We start from the raw sequence: 17,435 nt of genomic DNA, 5'->3' as shown, positions 1-17,435 counted from the left end.
ATGTTTGAAAATGTTCAAGGGTAGTAATCCCATGCTGACCAATCACTGAGGCTTACCTCTGAAGCAGACCACGTTGGGGTTGCCACGGTGACCCGGCAGGCAAGAGCAATCGGCGTGATGGTTGATGGGGCGGCAGAGGGCATTACGACCGCACGCTCCGTAAACGCCGCACGGGTTCTGACAGATGCCATTAATGCAGGCTTCATCAGCCGTACACCTTTCGTCAGACCGGCAGCCATCTGTGTGCCACAAAACATGCATTGATGTCAATACATCATTTCAGCACAGGGAGATCAATGTGCACATAGAGCTGGTCATAATTGTGTGGGTTTAGAATATGCATGCAACACACTCTCTAGAATTGATGCCTTACAGCCAGTAAGCAAGAGCCAGCTATTAACGAGAATACATAAGACAGCAGCTGCTCTACTTGAATACGAAGGAACATATATGTCGAAACAGAACATCCACGCTTTTAAACATGCTACATTGTGAAGACCCGGACAAAAGAGGAATTCAGGGGAGGATGGGGACTTGAAATAATGAGAAGTTGTCGCACAAAGAATGTTGGTGCCAACAGTTTCTTCTAAGTGACTTGTCTTCATCAGGGAAGCCTTGGAAGCCTTTTCTATGCACCAATTCTCCTCCCTACCCAATGAGGAGGAGGAGAGCGGGCTCTCGATAGATAAAATGTATGCATAAAGATGCTGCTAATAAGCAACTCCTGCCCTGACGAAGGCATGACCCTGCTCGTCCTAACGTTGGCTTCGGCGACATGTCTAGTTCAACGACTTCTCACGATTACATTACAAAGAAGCGTAAGACTATGATTTTTCAATTCACAACAAACTTTTTCCTGTTGCTTTGGAGATGTTAACTTCTTGTAAAGCTTATACTCCAGCAGCTTGCTTACAGGATAAAAAGAAGAAATGGACAAATTGGCAACTGATTTGCAGTGCATGTACTTACAGATACACTTGTGGCCCTCACACACGTGTCGAAGGGCACAGTCGGTGTCTGCGTGGCATTCCTTCGCGGGCTCCACTGGAACTGTAATTAGACAAAGAAAGCGTTTTTCAGCTACTCTAAGAATTTGATTCAATGCTTTTGCAGAAGAGGATTCTGTGTGTCTATATGTCACTGGTGGGCAGTGTTAAAAAATGATACTGTGTTCGCATGTATTGTCAAATGCTGTTGCAATAGAATTCCAATTAAAAATGGACATAGTGTAGTTAGAGTGAAGTACTGAGTAAAGTAAAATGCTGAGCTAGGTGATGCTCTGTAGACAAAGGTGGCAAGAACTGTAGAGGTTCCCGCTAACATTCTAGATTGTTCTATATTTCTATTTGCTCTACATTGTGACACACTTATGTTTGGTCAAGAGTACTGTGGCAGTGCGCCATATTCTGGGTGCATTTAAAGAGAATCGCTACAGGGCCATTTGACGAGAGCGACATAGAGAGAGAGAGACTCTTTATTAGAAAAACAAAGAGTTTTGCCGGCGTCTGTATACCGCTGGCATGCTACTTAGGGATGGGGAACGGGATTGACAGACTAGAGACATAGTATATGTATAAAGCCTAAGATGCACGTACCCTGCCTGCATTCAATCTTTGGATCACCGATGAATCCTCTCTCGCAGGAACAGACTGGCCGATGGGCGGCGATGACGCAGAGTGCATTGATGCCGCAGGTTCCAGGAACGTGGCAGAGGTTCTCACACTTGCTGTGGTGGCACGACTGAGTGGGTAAGCACTGGTCGTCCGTGCGGCAGCCATCTGTAAAAACGAAGATATGACACTGTACACCTCACGCCTTGTCCAAGGGCTACTAGGCAGGCTAAGCCAACAAGTACAATGCGTCATCAACAAGATGTCTAGTCCATATTACAACGGAGTGTAGTTGAGGGAGCAGTCTGATATGATGTACAGTGCATAAAAAGTGAGGAAGATGAGTAGGGATATTGAGATATGGAGTTATTGTCACAGGGGCAGCTTATCTTATCTTAAAGCTGCCACGTCCTGTGGTCGAAGGCAATAAAATTATTGGCTAGAGCATAAATTCAGTGTCGGTATCAGAAAACCTGCCTATTAGACATAAGAAACAGAAATGCTGGCCAGATGTGCTTATGCTAGTGGTCGAGCGTATAATGGTGCTAAATGACAAACAGACTCACCAACGCAGCAGCCGTCCTCGCAGATCTCGCCAAAGGTACACTCACTGTCACGCTTGCAACCTTCTTCTCTCACTGAAAAAAGGAAAGAACAAACTGACCTAAGAAAAATTGAACTCACATAGTGATAAATTATGCTATCGATAGGCTACAAAAAAAGGAAAGTAAATTGAAAGTAACCTTCTGGCAGCAAAGAAAACAGCATCAATGTAGGCCCAAAATCAGGCTTCTGTAGCCCTACAATAATCAATGCACATTCCACATTTACAACAAATACTCAACATTCAACAAAAGTGGGTGCCACTGGCTTTTGTTTATGGTGCTACTTTGATAGAGTTGACCAGGAAAACATATGGTGAAAGCTGTGCCTGTGATACGTCAATACAGTATGTATAAATGAACTCCAAACAGCATCAACAAGATTCTAAAGCAGGTAGGACTTCGCAAAAGTTTCGCGCTTTTGAGTTTTCGTTGCTGTGATGTGCCTAGTTAGGCTTCTGCTGTCAACACCAGGTATGTGTGCTGCAATTTTCATTTCTGTCAGAATGCAGGAAAGTTTATTGCCATTTGCAGCTTGTTTATTATTGTTTTGCACCGCATTAGCCAGAAAACAGTGCGTAGTACAGCTTTGGCTAAACTACAATGCCTGATACTGCAGTTATGTATAACTAAGTAAGCCAGCCATAATGCTTGATGCAGTGCATACCCTGAGAACTTAATACTAGTGACTACACCTCCGGAGCTCTCATACCAGGGGCGTAGCCAAGGGGGGGGTTGGGGGGGTTCAAACCCCCCCCGAAATTTTTCAGTTTTGCTTGCGTATATAAGCACGCACACATACAAACGCACGCACGAACGTACATGAAGTATGGTTGAACCCCCCCCGAAAAAAATTTCTGGCTACGCCCCTGTCTCATACCTACCTATTCCATAGACGTGATTTTAACAAATAATAAAACGGAGGTCCCATAACAGGAACACACATCAGCAAAAAGATGGCAACGTCATTTTTAGGTTCACTAAATATACTACAAAAACTCACCGATAATGAGAAACAATATTGAGGCCATGGAGGAGAAAAAAAAGCTGATGTTTCTACAATGCAACTGAACACCACTTATTATTTCACTGATACCACCCAATCTACTGGGAAATTTGGTACACAAATAGAATGACACAAGCAAATTTGAAACACTGACATTACAGGAAAGATTTTGGAGAGATGTAATTGAGTGGACAACCTACCTTCAGCACAATGAATCTTGGGATCTCCGGTCAGGCCCGGCAGGCAGAAACAGATAGGGCGATGGTTCGCTGCACGACAGTCGGCATTAATGCCGCAGACACCAGTGAAACTGCAGGGATTCTGACAGCGGTTGCGAATGCACGCTTTGTCGTAAGCGCAGGCGTCGTCGGTGCGACAAGCATCGACACAGGATCCCTTCTCGCAGATGCGGCCGATGGGACAGTCCCTGTCGTGGAAGCAGAATTCTTGCCGAGCTGAAAACAGGCCAAAATGTGCAGTGATTTTTTGAGGTTTGGGAACACGGTTTAAACAGGCACACCTCGCAGAAATGTAATTCAAACACCGGCTAAAGGAAGTTACTGCCACAGTGTTGCGCGACTTCACGTAAACCTATGTTTCCCTGCTGTTTCACCTGTTAAAGAAAATAAGCACACTAGGATTGCAAGCAGCAGTATGCTGTCTGAAAAGAAGGATATCAGAATGACGGTGACCATCATTCACCACAACCAGCAATATGTATCAGGGACCCAGTGCCACAATGAGGAAAGGAGAATCAATAAACTGAGAAATGGTGCAATGAAATACATTACAGTGTATGAGGGTTCGTCAGATCCAACTGAGGACTGAGGACAAATAGGCTAAGGAGTAACAACTATTTTTATCTTTTGTGCTGGAACAAGCCAAGCCCAGTAAACTGCATCACGTCAATAACCAACAAGCCCCAGTTGAAGCCATAGTGGGATATATAGAAGGAAGAGGAAAAAGAGCTACACTTACACACAGCACATTCAATGTTGGGATCACCACTGAGTCCTGACGGACACGCACAAATTGGCTTGTGGCTAACCGGGAGGCACCTGGCATTCTTGCCACAGATGCCCGGAGTGCACGGGTCACGGCACTGCCGACCGATGCAGGCTTGGTCGAAGGGACAGTTAGCATCGCTGCGGCATCCCTCTGTTTAATCACACATAAGAAAGAAAGGTAGTGCAAGATTAAGATTAACTTGCAGCACAGCTACTGGCATTAAGGTCTGTGAGATGTCCCAAGCGTCATATGCTCTCCACATCACAAGAAACAGCACACTAGTTAACTGACGCACCCAGGCCTTTACGATAGCTTCCCCTGAACTGAATGAGAACAAAATTGAATGTATACAAATAACGAGCTTTAACTTCCAAAACAGAACAATGGACAATGAAGAATGCTGCATTTAGAAGTTTCTAAATGAACTTAGACCATCTGAGATTCTTTAATGTGCCCCTAGATCTAGAGCTGCACATACATTTTTCAAACGAAGCTGCTGTGGCTGGGAATCAAGCCTGTGACTTCACATTCGAAAGCAGATTGTCATGGCCACTGAGTGACTGTAGTGAGTTGATGTAATACGAGAATGGTAGCAAATCCCTTGTCTACCAAAGGAAAACAACTACGACCTTGCGTTTCCTTTTTCGAGCTGGTACCTAGGTCTATAAACAGAACATTGACAGAACATTGACAGGACATTTGATAACACTAATGCAGTTAGTGCAGCTTTTTTTTCAGCTTGCAATGCTTCCGAAAGCCCACACTTACCAATGCAGTTGTGTGTCTCACAGATCTTGCCAACATAGCAGTCGCGGTCGTGTAGGCATTCTGGCGGTGGCCTGATTTCGACTGCAGAGAGAGAACACATTGAAGATGAATGAGACTTACTTGCTAACGGGGGACAAAACAAGGCACGCATTCGGCTTTTTCAACACTTACTCTTGTTGCAGAAGTCGTACGGGTTGCCCTCGTAACCGGGCTTGCAGGTACAGTGCGGTCGATGAACAACCGGACGACAGTTGGTGTGTCGGCCGCAAGAGTTTTGAATGATGCAAGGGTTGACGCACTGAGTATTCACGCACGCCTTGTCGAAGGTGCAGTCGGAGTCACTGCGGCAACCAACTAGAAGAAAAAAAGTAAGAAAAATTTGCATCATATATTTAATCTACATGCACATCACACTGATCGCAGTTTCTATAACAACGCGCTTGCACATTCGCTGAGTCTTAGAAGGTTGAGGAGAGGCTTACCGACGCATTTTCTCCGTTCACAAATTTCTCCAGGGTTGCAAGCTGAATCGGTGGAGCAGCCATCAACTGGAAAGCAAAGTTCATCGACGAAAGAGATTAGCACATAAAGTCACCGATCAAGATGTTGCTTAACTGCCACATGATACTTGGCTTTTCATTGTGTGAAAAGATTCGCAGAACACCGAATACAATTGTTGATCTCTAGCTGCTCATGTCACAAAGTTCAGAGCTCTGTAGCAGCAAGAACAGATTTGTAAAAGTGAGGAATTGACAATAAACAGTGGCTTGCAGATCTGTCTCATGGTAAGCTACAAGCTTAATTTATAGTAATTTGAACCCTATTTTTAAAGCACAGTGACACTCAAGTGAAATCACAGATAACATACATACAGATGAGAAAGACAGATAAGAAAGACAGTAGAGGTGCTATCTTGTCTCTCTTGTCTGTCTGCTTTGCTCAATCCACGCCTCAACTAATCTCGGTAACATTGCACATTATAAAGTTCAAGCTTTAAACAATGTCTTTCAAATTTTTGCAAGACCGACAACATGCATCAAATGTAGAACCGTGTTTCACTTGTTTTCTGGCTGGCGTTGTGTGCAAATTTTACAATGCAGTTCTTCCACTGTCATGTGTATTTGCATCTTGACTGATTGATTGAGTTATTGGTCGATCGATCGATTCATTCATTCATTCATTGAAGGTAATATCCCAAAGCAACATTTAGGCTACGAGTGATCTTTTTGTAAAGTGCTCAGTAATAATTTTCACTGCTTGATGTTATCTGCAGCATGCATCTAAACTTAAATATGTAATCATCTCTGCCTTTTTTGCCTCAATTGAAATAAACCAGTGACCTTGCACTCTGCAGTAGAACATCATAGCCTATGAGCCAGCATGGTGGGTTGCATTTATGCATGCCTTGAAGCTAAAGAGACAAGGTTGGAGTTGCGCTTTACACTATACTTACGGACACAGATGCTGTGGCGGCAGATGTATCCCTCCGCGCAGGGCTCGTCGACGCTGCATTCGACGCGCACCACGGACGTTGTTGGTGGTGGTACCGTACAGTGGACTCTGGGGTCACCCTCTTTGTCCCTCGGGCACGTGCACGTCGCTCGGTGGTTTTGCGGTCGGCAGAGGGCATTGATACCACAGCTTCCACGCTGGTAGCATGGGTTGCGGCAGGCACCCTCCACGCAGGCCTTATCGTACGGACAGTGCTCGTCTATGCGACAGCCAACTAAGAAAGAACAATAAACAGTAAATTTCTGAGCTGCAAAGTGCAAATGGCTTTTCTTTGTGGTTTTCACAAGTGCTTGTACAGAATTTGCAGTGCAGTTGTTTCATGATTCACATCTAGGCCTGAAATCACAAGAGTTCTCTTGCCTAAGTGCAACTTCAGATTTGTTAATGGTGCAGTGATTGTATTCCCATCGCGTTGGTCACTACATGATCAACATGGTGACAACATGATCTCTGCAGTAGCTATGTGGCAAGTAATTGCAGGCCAGAAAATGAGGAAGTGCTCATGTGCAGAATAGTCTTGTGAATATCAGAGTTCTAGGCAACAATTAAGCTAGTGCTTTAGGAAGGAGAAAAAGGTCACTTCTGGGACGTCTTAACATACAGGACCATCACGAAAGCATACATTATGAATAGACACTCTGAGAAGTATGACGTCTTACCGATGCAACGGTTGCTGATGCAAATCTTCTCCAGTCCACAATCCTTGTCCGTGTGGCACTCAACCGACACTACACGTTGAGGAAAGGCCAGACAGAAAAGATATTGAACCCTTTCAGTCATGTGTTCCTCTACCTAATATTAATCATGGCAAGAATATTAATAAAATGTTGCTGAAACATGTTGTAATGATGACCGTCAACTAACAGCAGTTACTGATAACCGTCAACTAACAGTGATGAAACGATGAAAAGAAAACAAGTACACAAGTGAAAGCACTGACCTTCCCTACAATGAACCTTGGCATCTCCTTCAAAGTTTGGCGGGCAACGGCACTCCGCAGAGTGGCTGATGGGTTGGCAGTGGGCGTTGACACCGCAGACACCCGGCTTGCAGGGATCCTGGCACAACTTGTCTCGGCATTCCAAGAAGAAGTCGCAGTCGCTGTGCGTACGGCACCCGGCTGGAAATGGAAAAACAGAAAAATTATGACATGACAATTAGGCAGTTCACTAACATGACCATAGCGACTTTTGCATAGTGAATAGATAGTTTATTGACTGTCTTGTTGGGAAATTTGTTGATGCTACACTGCTAGTAAGACATGGTGCGATAGCCGTCGAAAAAATTGCATTCGAAAGAGTGCCCTAACATCTGAACGTTGCATCCATTGCTGCTTCCATAAGTAGCTGTTTTTCTTACATTGAATTAGTTGCAAACATAAGATCGATTGAATATGCATCTACATTTAGCTATGCTAATTAGGAACATGTAGCTTGTTCACCCGATATAGGAGATCTCTAAATCAGGTCAGCACTACAATGCCTCTAGCCATCTTCCAATTATAAGGTGCTGTATTAGACATGCTAAAATAAAAGAAAAGTCTATTATTCATTTAGTAGTAGTAATCATCGAAGAGCCTTACCAACGCATCTAGTGTTGTCACAGATCTCTCCTCTGTTGCAGTCATTGTCGGATGCACAGAAGTCAGACGCTGTAAATAGACAAACGTAACATTGTAACAGAGTGTCAAGCAACCGAAAAGCCTGCATAGTGGCTTAGATTAAAAGTGCGCAATTTCACAATGCAGCTGTGTATTTCGTTTGCATAAGGTTAAACGTTGAACTCACGAGAGCACTGGCCACGAAGGCAGATCAAACCGGGCAAGCAGTCTTCGTTCACACGGCAGCCTTGACCTGAAAAATAAGGCAAAAGTAAAAAAGTTAGAACAACCAGCCAGTGCACACTACTAACAAAAATACCCTGACTATGTAGACTGAATCAACTGTTTTTATCTCGTGCAGTCCCCTATCATCACAACCTGGTAAGCCATAATCCATCTGTATAGTACGCTGAACACCAGACTATGTATTGTTATATCTGCTGTTAAGCTTGGCATCCGAAAAACGGCAGGAAGTGGAAGATGGAAGCTTGCGATGAAAAAATCCGTAAACGGGGCGGGTGATCGAGCCGACGTTTCGACAAGTGGACTTGTCTTCTTCAAGGCTAGAACAGCTTGGCATGTCACTCTAGAATTTATGCTGAGACATGAGTGACATCCTCAAAATTAATTCGTGACTTTGCAATTCATACGTTATCAATTCCACAAGGCCCTTTGCAGCTTCTGCATAAAGAAGGCTTGCAGAGGTTTATTTAACTAAGTGATGCTGCATGACAGCCCATGCTTTAGTTACATCTATTATCGAACATTCGTTATCTGCCAGAAAATTAATTTTACATCTGTTATTGAACCCAAGAATAGCCTACATAGTGTGTAGTGATATCAACGGTGTTGTCGGCAGTGGTACTGTGCAACAGAGGTGTAAAAACAAGCACACATGTTTGAAAAAAAAGAAGAGAGAAAAGAAAAGAGGGTGTCAGAGATAATCAACTATCGACAATATGGTAGCCGCACAATTTGCACTGCTACACTTGAAATACAAGACTGGTGTTTTTTTCGCTTACTTTTCTTGCATTCAAACTGGGGATTGCCATTGAAACCAGCTGGACAGAAACAGTGGGGACGGTGATGTTCAGGAACACAGTCAGCATGGATGCCACAGGCTCCACGAACGCTGCATGGATTCTGGCACTGGCCCTGATAGCAGCCCTGGTTGATAGGGCAGTTGTGGTCGCCACGGCAACCATCTGGAAGTGACAAAAGTGATGACGCTTTTAATCAGCCACTATTCACAACACACAGGTGGAACAGTATCGAACAAACCTACCCCATCTTAACCTGAAGAGATAGCAAAAATAAAAACTTGGCAGTCCAATACAACAACGTACTGTTACTGAAGTGTAATATGCAGACAATTAAAAGCAATGAACTGCAGCAAATGATGTTGACTTTTTAATTTCATGATAAGCTGCACAATAATTAAACTAGAAGTTTAGACAAAAATAAGCAGGCAATATGTTTTAGCAGTCTGTCAAGTTTTCCCATTTCTAATCGCTATTATGATAAAAGAATACACCATAATTCAAGGTGGAAAATTTCGAAGACTTCTATTTTGACATTTGAAATAAGTTTCCTTCTTACTGCAACTTCAAAACTGTGATTTATCTTGGGGCAATTCAGTGGCTTGACTGACTAGGTTTAATTTTGCACAGCCTAAAAAGTGGACGTGGTCATAAAGAGCAAATTTTTCCTTACCAAAGCACCGATGTGATTCGCAGACTTTTCCAAGGGCACATTCCTCGTCAGTGGTACACTCGACTTTGGCTAATCAAGAGGAAAGAAGAAGGTCAGGATAGGGCACACACGCAAACACGCAGACAAAAACCTTTTGATAGTCTTTCATAAGATATCCAATATGAAAGGGGTTACAAGCTCATTCTGTGGTGTAAAACACAAAAGTTTATGCTTTACACTCCCTGACAACAAAAAAAAAATGCAATGTATTATTTTAAGAATAAAAAGTTTATCAGGTACAAACGATGTAGTTCACTCACTTATGCATCTTCCATTATCACAAGTCCTCTCAGGACCACAGTCATGTTCTCGACTGCAAATGTCAGGATCTGAAACAAAAAATTAAGGTAATAATTGTAGTTTTATTAATTAGGTGGGTTATGCTACAGCAGCTGTGCTTTGCTATGTTTTTCAGTTCTAATATGATCACAACCACAGTTTAAACAATGGGATCTCTCTTTCTCTCTCTCTCTTTCTTTTTGAGTAGCAAATATGTATCTTCTTAAGTGGACTGCAACATAACGGGAAAATCTAGCATAACTGCTGCTAAGAAAGTGAAATTGAGTGCCGGCCTGTGCACTAACCAGTCAAGCACTCCGTGTAAGGGTCTCCCAGAGTCTGCGGCGGGCACGTGCACGTAAGACGGTGGTTGACCGTCTTGCATAGAGCGTTCAAGCCGCAGGCTCCGACAAATTGGCACGGGTTCTGACACTGTCGACTGATGCACGTCTTGTCGTCTGGGCAGCTGACGTCCGACCGGCAGCCCTCTGTAATGAACATGATGAAACGCATTATGCTAAAGTTGATCATCTTGGTGTGCCTTTTGTCAAGGTTGGACTGCATACTGTGAAAAGTTCATCACACCAGTGATGTCTTGCAGATGCCAAACCATTTGCTAGTGTTTTCATAGCCATAAGTTAGTTCCAGTTGTTGGCAATGCAATCTGGATTCCTGAAACTTTTGTGCTAACAGCCTGAAATGATGACATTGAAGAGCTAGTGAAGAGATGGCAAATGCTGAACATACACTACAAAGTTCTTGAATATTTGTAAATTGTTCAAATGAATGATACGTGCCTACACTTTCGTACAGAGAGCGAGCGTTAAACTGTCACTTACCAGATCATCAAATTCTAAAGTGTCTCGTGCAAACTTAGTCCAATCAAGAGAGAAGTTCAGGGGAAGATGAAGGCCCGAAGTGACGAGAAGTCATTGAACATGACATTTTGCTGGAGTCACTCCTGTCAAAGCATTGGCTCCAACGAATTTCTTGTTCAACTACATACTTCTTATTACTTTACACAAGATAGGAGCTCTGTGAGGAAACTTTTGCCAAGTAGGGTATTATCTGCCTATCAAATACTTTTTCTTATGTGGCTAAGGGTGTACAATTAACCTAACGTTCTATAACTAGGTGAGGCATGAGATAACGAGTGCTACACATAACGAACACACTCACCAAGGCACCTGTAGTTCTGACAGATCTTTCCGACGCCACAGTCGGCATCGATCACACATTCCACCTTGGAGCATTCCACCTGGGGGTCGCCAGTGTAGCCCGAGCGACAGGTGCAGTACGCACGGTGGTTCACCGGCTGGCATTGAGCGTTGGGTCCACAAGCTGTGGGGCTCGCACATGGGTCTGCATTCAGGCAGCACACACACACGTCAGCATGGAAATCATGGTAAAGCCTATAGCGCTATCACGGACAACTAGTACGTCAAAATACACTTCATTTAGATGCTAAGGTGGAAAACTGAGGGAAACGGCATTTAGTTAAACCCACCTTATTTATTAATGGGAGAAAAGCAGCAGAGAAAATTGCAAAGCTTGTTCAGCGCATGAACCCCTTAGCAGTGACGATAAGAATGTAAAGACACGCTCAGCTGAAGACAAAATTAGTGCTTAACTCGTAACTTACCTATTGTATTCAACCACCTCGAACTTTTGGTGCAAGTAATAAGCATGAAAATGTAGTACATTTAGGCAATAGAAGCGAGCACTCGGAAAATGTCCATGCAGGGAACAGGAACTCACTCAAGCACTGACGATTGATGCAGGTTTCTGTGGTTGGACAATCGGCATCCGACCGGCACCCGGCTGTTGGGTTAAAAAACACAGAAAAATATTTTGGCCCCCATTTGCCTAATGCAAATCCGAGGCACAGAATCGAACAAAGAATCATTTCGATGCACGATACTCACGAAGGCACAGTCCTCGTTCGCAAATGTGGTTCCGCGGGCACAATGTATCGGTTGTACAAATCACTAAAAGAAAGAGAAAATTGCAGAACGAAACGAAGATTAGTAAAGATATAAGTGCAAAATATTCAACAATGTACATTCACGGAGAGCATTCAACAACACGCGAAATCTGGTACTCACGGCTGCACCTCTCCTCAACGCAACGTTCATTGTTGAAGCACTCATTGTCACTGCTGCATGCAACTGTATAAAAACAAGAAAACAAGAGTGAAGAATCATCACTTTATCAAAGCTGCAAGTACTGAGCTTTAGTGCGAATGCTTTCGTGTTGCTGATGCCTTACCTCTACAAATAGTGGCTTCACAGTAACCTCCGAGACCACACTCATCATTTGCATGGCATTCCTTAGATTCTGAAAGATAAACCAAGCACAGCATTGCAATTGTGTGCTGGCGTTTTTCTTCAATTCATATGTGCTTCTATGTGCTAACAGCTGTGCTATAAAATGTAATGAAAACAACATTACGGCTGTGACATACTTCTAAGTTCATAGCAGACCAAAAGCCTCTCTTTAGAGATCTCCAATTATTCACTGCAGTGCTGGCCATCACAGATAACGCAAGACACAGATGAGAAAGACAGTAGAGGTGCTATCTTGTCTCTTGTGTCTGTATGCTTTGCTCAAGCTTAAGTCATGCCTCATCTAATCTAGGTAACATTGCACATTATTAAGTTCAAGCTTCAAACAATGTCTCTCAAATAATATGCAATGGCCACACGTGCACCTTCAATGAACATTGAAAACAAGGGCACCTGAAATCGACGAGCCTTGCTGGCTTTATCTTGTGAGAACAGAGGAGAAGGCTGATAAGCCTGTTAGATTTGAGGGTGCTTCAGTTTTAATGATTATTTAAAATGCAAAGTGTGACCACGGCATATTAGGTGTAAATAGAAACAATTTTACACCTGCACATTTCATAATCTCATTACTATTGTACCGCCCTAAACTCTGTTTCTTCCAGTGACACTTCCTCTGCATTATAAAAGACCACTGTTACATAATCAGTATAGTACAACATAAACAGTAAAACTATACTCCACCTTTTATTCACAGCCAGCATACATGCACCAACATTTGACCTTGAATCGACACTCTGATCTTTCCATCTCTTAAATAGATCCACATAAATTTTAGCCCCTAAGCCTTCATCAAAAGGAGAGTGACATTTAGCCATTGCAAGTGTGTTTGATTTCCCCATTTCATGAAAAACCTGAACTGTGAAACTATGTGCTTTTACAGTAGTGGTTCAGAAGGAAACATAAAGAAAGCAAAGTGGATTTTCCGAAAAATCCCTGGTAAGGACAAGAGAATCGAAGACTGCAAACCTCTGACACATTCGAGATGTGCATCTCCAACGAGGCCGGGTGGGCAGCTACAGATCTCCTGGTGGCTTCGAACTGCACACAAGGCATTCGTTCCGCACGCTGTGGGTGCCTCACAGGGATCTGGAATAAGAAGCATGACTTTATAACTATCTTAAGATAACTTCACTTGTAATAGCAGTAATACATTAGTTTGTGCTAGTACTGAAAGACAAATAAGATTACACATCTGAGCAGGGATCTCTTGTGTTTTGACAGATTTCACACTTACTGATGCAATGGTTCTTGATGCAAGACTGGTCGGCAGGGCAATCGGTATCGGCACGGCAACCAACTGCAAGTTTGCGAGAGAGATGACAGTGGAACAAAGAAAGCAAATGAGTCATCTGTCATAACCAAGCTGAACGTACTGCACTAAGCACTCAACAAAAGAAAGAATGCAATATGCCCAGTGAATGCAACGATCGCTGGATCAACCAGGTTACCCACCTTTGCAGAAGTTGTGCTCGCAGATTTCCCAGTCAAAGCACTCACGGTCACGATGGCACTGAACGTGGCACCGGTTTTCCACGCACCTTTCGTTCAAGGCGCAGTCCTGGTTGCTGCTGCATGACACTGTAATGGATTTGCGAGATGCAGACTTACTCTCAACCTCAAAGCACATAACACACACTAAAGATCAGTAAGTGTGCATGTTAGCGTTCCACTCGCACCATCATTTCCATTTCATTCATATAAATTTCTTGCCGATACTTGAGTTAATGAAATTCTTAACCTAACTGTTTTTTAATATAGTATACAAAAATGACCCTTTAACTTTGTTAACATCCATGTGTGTCAGCAGTTAAAAAGGTGAGTGGAGGCATAGGCACTACATCAGACTTAATTTGTGAGTGTTTAGGCCATTCCCCTTGACAACTATGTAATGATGGTCTAAATAACGATAAATGAAAGGTGACTGAATTTTATCAACGGAACCACACAGGCTAATCCTGGAAGGAATTTGGTCTCTGTAATAAGTGCAGTATAGCTATCACCGTATATAATAATTATTTATTACCCTGTCGTCCGCTAAACTGTGACCCCTTCACCCCTGCAATGGCTGTGCTATTATAATTTGTGTACTGTGGATGTTTGGTGTTAGTGTTTCTCCTGTTCATGTTATGGTGCTCACCTCTACAATATCCCAAGTAGCAGATGTGTCCTGGGGTGCACTCCTGATTGTGCGTGCAACGAACTGGCTTCCGCACGCAAGCTACGTTGGCGTGAGGACGGCCAATGAACTCGGCCGGGCAGCTGCACACGACACGGTGGTTGACCACTTTGCACTCCGCATTGGGGCCGCAGGTGGCACTGCCTTCACACGGATCTGCGAGATTCAAGTTCAGAAGACAAGAACGAAAAGATCAGAAAACAAATAGCGAAACAGGAAAAGTGCAACATACAATAGAGCTCAAGTAGATGGTGTGTAAACAAAAAAAAAAGTAAGTTCTGAAATGGCAAAGCAGAAATAATACAATAAAACAAGTGCTGAATGCTAGCAAGTATCTGTACTAAGTTAAATGTATGTCGCTTCAGTCATAGTACTGTCAAAGTGGATAAACTTCTCGGATAAATTCATAGCTACTACAGAATGATCGAGTACTTTGGGATGGTGTTCTCCAATTTTCCTTTTGGCTATTCGAGTTTATGACCAACCAAAAAAAGGCAAGAACATTTATTGTATTCTTTTATTTATTGTTTTTTCCCCCTTTTATGTAAAGCGGAGTACATGCCAGAATAGAACTGATGATCAAATTACACTATAAAGAAGAAACATGCATGTATTACAAATTTCGAATATGAATAAAAATTTTCCATTTCAAAATTAAATTATTTGTTTAAGAACTTGATATTTGATTACGTCGAATTGGTAAATTATGACCGAATTTGCAAGAAAATCATGATTTTGAATTCTACATGCCACAAAAAAAGGCTCACGCACGATTCATGGGCAACTTGAAGTGGCCATTTCAAGTGAACCAGTAAGTGTCATTATTATTATTCATTATTATTCATTGCAAGCTGTTCAGCTTAATGAACTTCAACAGAGAAATGTGTGCATTGACCAAAACCAGAATTTCTTTTTGCCACTTTCTTTTATATTAATAAAGAAATAGTTTCCTTTAAATCAGAAGAATTCGAAGCCTGTATTTCTCTAATATATTTTCATTCAAATCAACTTGATCATTTATTACTCAAACATCCTCTACTGAGATGAAGGTTAATTTAATGCGAAGCTTACCTCTGCACTGGTTACTGACGCAGGCAAGATGGTCCAAGCACTGCTCGTTAGTGCGACATCCAACTAAAGTGAAAAAAAAAGAAAAAAAAAAGCAGTAAACCAGATTGTAGTTACACACAGATGACTAAATACAAAAACAAACAAACAAAAAGAGCATTGGGGTAGTCAATAAAGATTGAACTTAGATCGGTGTAAGGCAAATAAAGACAGTCATTAAAATGGAGAGAATGTCAAGCAATGCTTACTTTGACATCTGTTGGAGATGCACACCTCTCCCTCCTGGCACTCATTGTCCGATCGGCAGAGGGCTAGAAGAATCACAGAGTAGTCACGAGTCATCTTTATAATCATTACTTTCATCTGCAGTTTCATTACTGAGGCAATCGCTTGGCGCATATAGTCGATGACTAAATGCTACAATCAATGTATGACCGTGCAAAAAAGATTTTTTCACTGATACTTCAAGTGATACTGAAGTGACAAAGCTGTACATGACAAAGCTTACCATAACAGTTCTCGTTGAAGCAGCGTTCTCCATATGCACAGTCGCCATCGGAAGAGCACTCCACTGAAATGTTAAAGAAAAAGAATGTCAAATTTGGACAACACAGGACAAAAGTGAAACGTACCAAGCGGTCATATACGCACACCACTCACCTCTACACCTTGTCTCGACGCAGGCGTAGTTGTATCCGCCACAGTCGCTCGTAGTTCGACACGAGGACGACACTGAGAGAGCAGACGTACAAAGTCAGAATACATGCAGTGCTGTCAGGCACAGTGTGTTATTGAAGTAAGGCCTCGTTTATACGTTAACTATTAAAAAAATGGAATCATTCATATTATTAAAGAAAACGGGTGATCTTATAGGTGTAATCCAAATTGCTGTGATCAGTGTTCTCAGTCGTTCAAGCAAAAATAGAACTGGTAAGACCCTGGAGGATAGATGTCACAAAAAAAGAACTTTACTCTACCTGACATTTCGGAGTTTGCTTGGCTCTTATGTTTTGACAATGCTTTTACAATGAAGAAAATGCCCAGGTTAGCCCTCAAACATGCACAATAAAGTACCTATATTTAATGACATCTTTGCTCTATGGTACTGGCCCAGCCAGACACAAATACTCCAAAAATGTGTAGCTTGTAACCAATATTAGTGGTACCACTAGAATGTCAAACATGCCTGCATTAGCCTCTCATGTTTCTTTTCTCAATGTTTATAACCAGTGCCATCCTTGGCATTCTGATGTTGCATACTCTCACCAACATGTGACAACACACATGTTTCTGGCAAACTGGCAAGGTCATGTGCCCAGGTGATTCCCTAAATGAACACTTACCACGTTGGCACGAGATGTGAGGGTTTCCAGTGAACCTGTTTGGGCAGTGGCATTCCGTCCGGTGGTTGATCACTTGGCACTCGGCATTGGTTCCGCAGGCTGTCGGACTGTCGCAGGGGTCTATGGGCCAGAATTGAATATCGCATTGCTTACGGGCACGTAAACATCGCGACAAGAACAGCAAACAAATAGACCGACGTTGATGGTATAAGCAAACCCGCAGACGATCACCCTCCTATTTAGAACATGCGACAGCAGGGAGAGACCTCCTATTGAGAAGCATATTTAACGATATTATATGCACTGTTTGAATTGCTAGAAAAGTTCCATTTATGTGATTTACTTACTTTGCTAAGCAGTAGAGCT

At 42.7% G+C, this 17,435-nt stretch overlaps 1 protein-coding gene across 1 annotated transcript in view; it reads right to left on the bottom strand.

The window, feature by feature from the left end:
- Positions 1-17,435, bottom strand: part of LOC119389671 (uncharacterized) — a 324,685-nt gene that overhangs the window by 36,934 nt on the left and 270,316 nt on the right. Inside the window, 32 exon segments of the mRNA XM_037657032.2 lie at positions 57-239; positions 970-1,050; positions 1,596-1,778; positions 2,177-2,248; positions 3,419-3,673; positions 4,197-4,376; positions 4,995-5,075; positions 5,166-5,348; positions 5,477-5,542; positions 6,448-6,720; positions 7,166-7,234; positions 7,447-7,626; positions 8,089-8,157; positions 8,294-8,359; positions 9,129-9,311; positions 9,820-9,888; positions 10,119-10,187; positions 10,443-10,625; positions 11,317-11,499; positions 11,896-11,958; positions 12,063-12,125; positions 12,243-12,305; positions 12,406-12,474; positions 13,449-13,568; positions 13,717-13,779; positions 13,935-14,060; positions 14,620-14,814; positions 15,730-15,792; positions 15,975-16,037; positions 16,235-16,297; positions 16,387-16,458; positions 17,070-17,189. Of these exon segments, the coding sequence (XP_037512960.2) occupies positions 57-239; positions 970-1,050; positions 1,596-1,778; positions 2,177-2,248; positions 3,419-3,673; positions 4,197-4,376; positions 4,995-5,075; positions 5,166-5,348; positions 5,477-5,542; positions 6,448-6,720; positions 7,166-7,234; positions 7,447-7,626; positions 8,089-8,157; positions 8,294-8,359; positions 9,129-9,311; positions 9,820-9,888; positions 10,119-10,187; positions 10,443-10,625; positions 11,317-11,499; positions 11,896-11,958; positions 12,063-12,125; positions 12,243-12,305; positions 12,406-12,474; positions 13,449-13,568; positions 13,717-13,779; positions 13,935-14,060; positions 14,620-14,814; positions 15,730-15,792; positions 15,975-16,037; positions 16,235-16,297; positions 16,387-16,458; positions 17,070-17,189 (3,771 nt within the window).

The sequence above is a fragment of the Rhipicephalus sanguineus genome, chromosome 4 (genome assembly GCF_013339695.2).
Source record: "Rhipicephalus sanguineus isolate Rsan-2018 chromosome 4, BIME_Rsan_1.4, whole genome shotgun sequence".
Taxonomy (NCBI): Eukaryota; Metazoa; Arthropoda; class Arachnida; order Ixodida; family Ixodidae; genus Rhipicephalus; species Rhipicephalus sanguineus.
The sequence above is the reverse complement of the archived record's forward strand: the minus strand, read 5'-3'. Positions and strand labels throughout refer to the sequence as shown.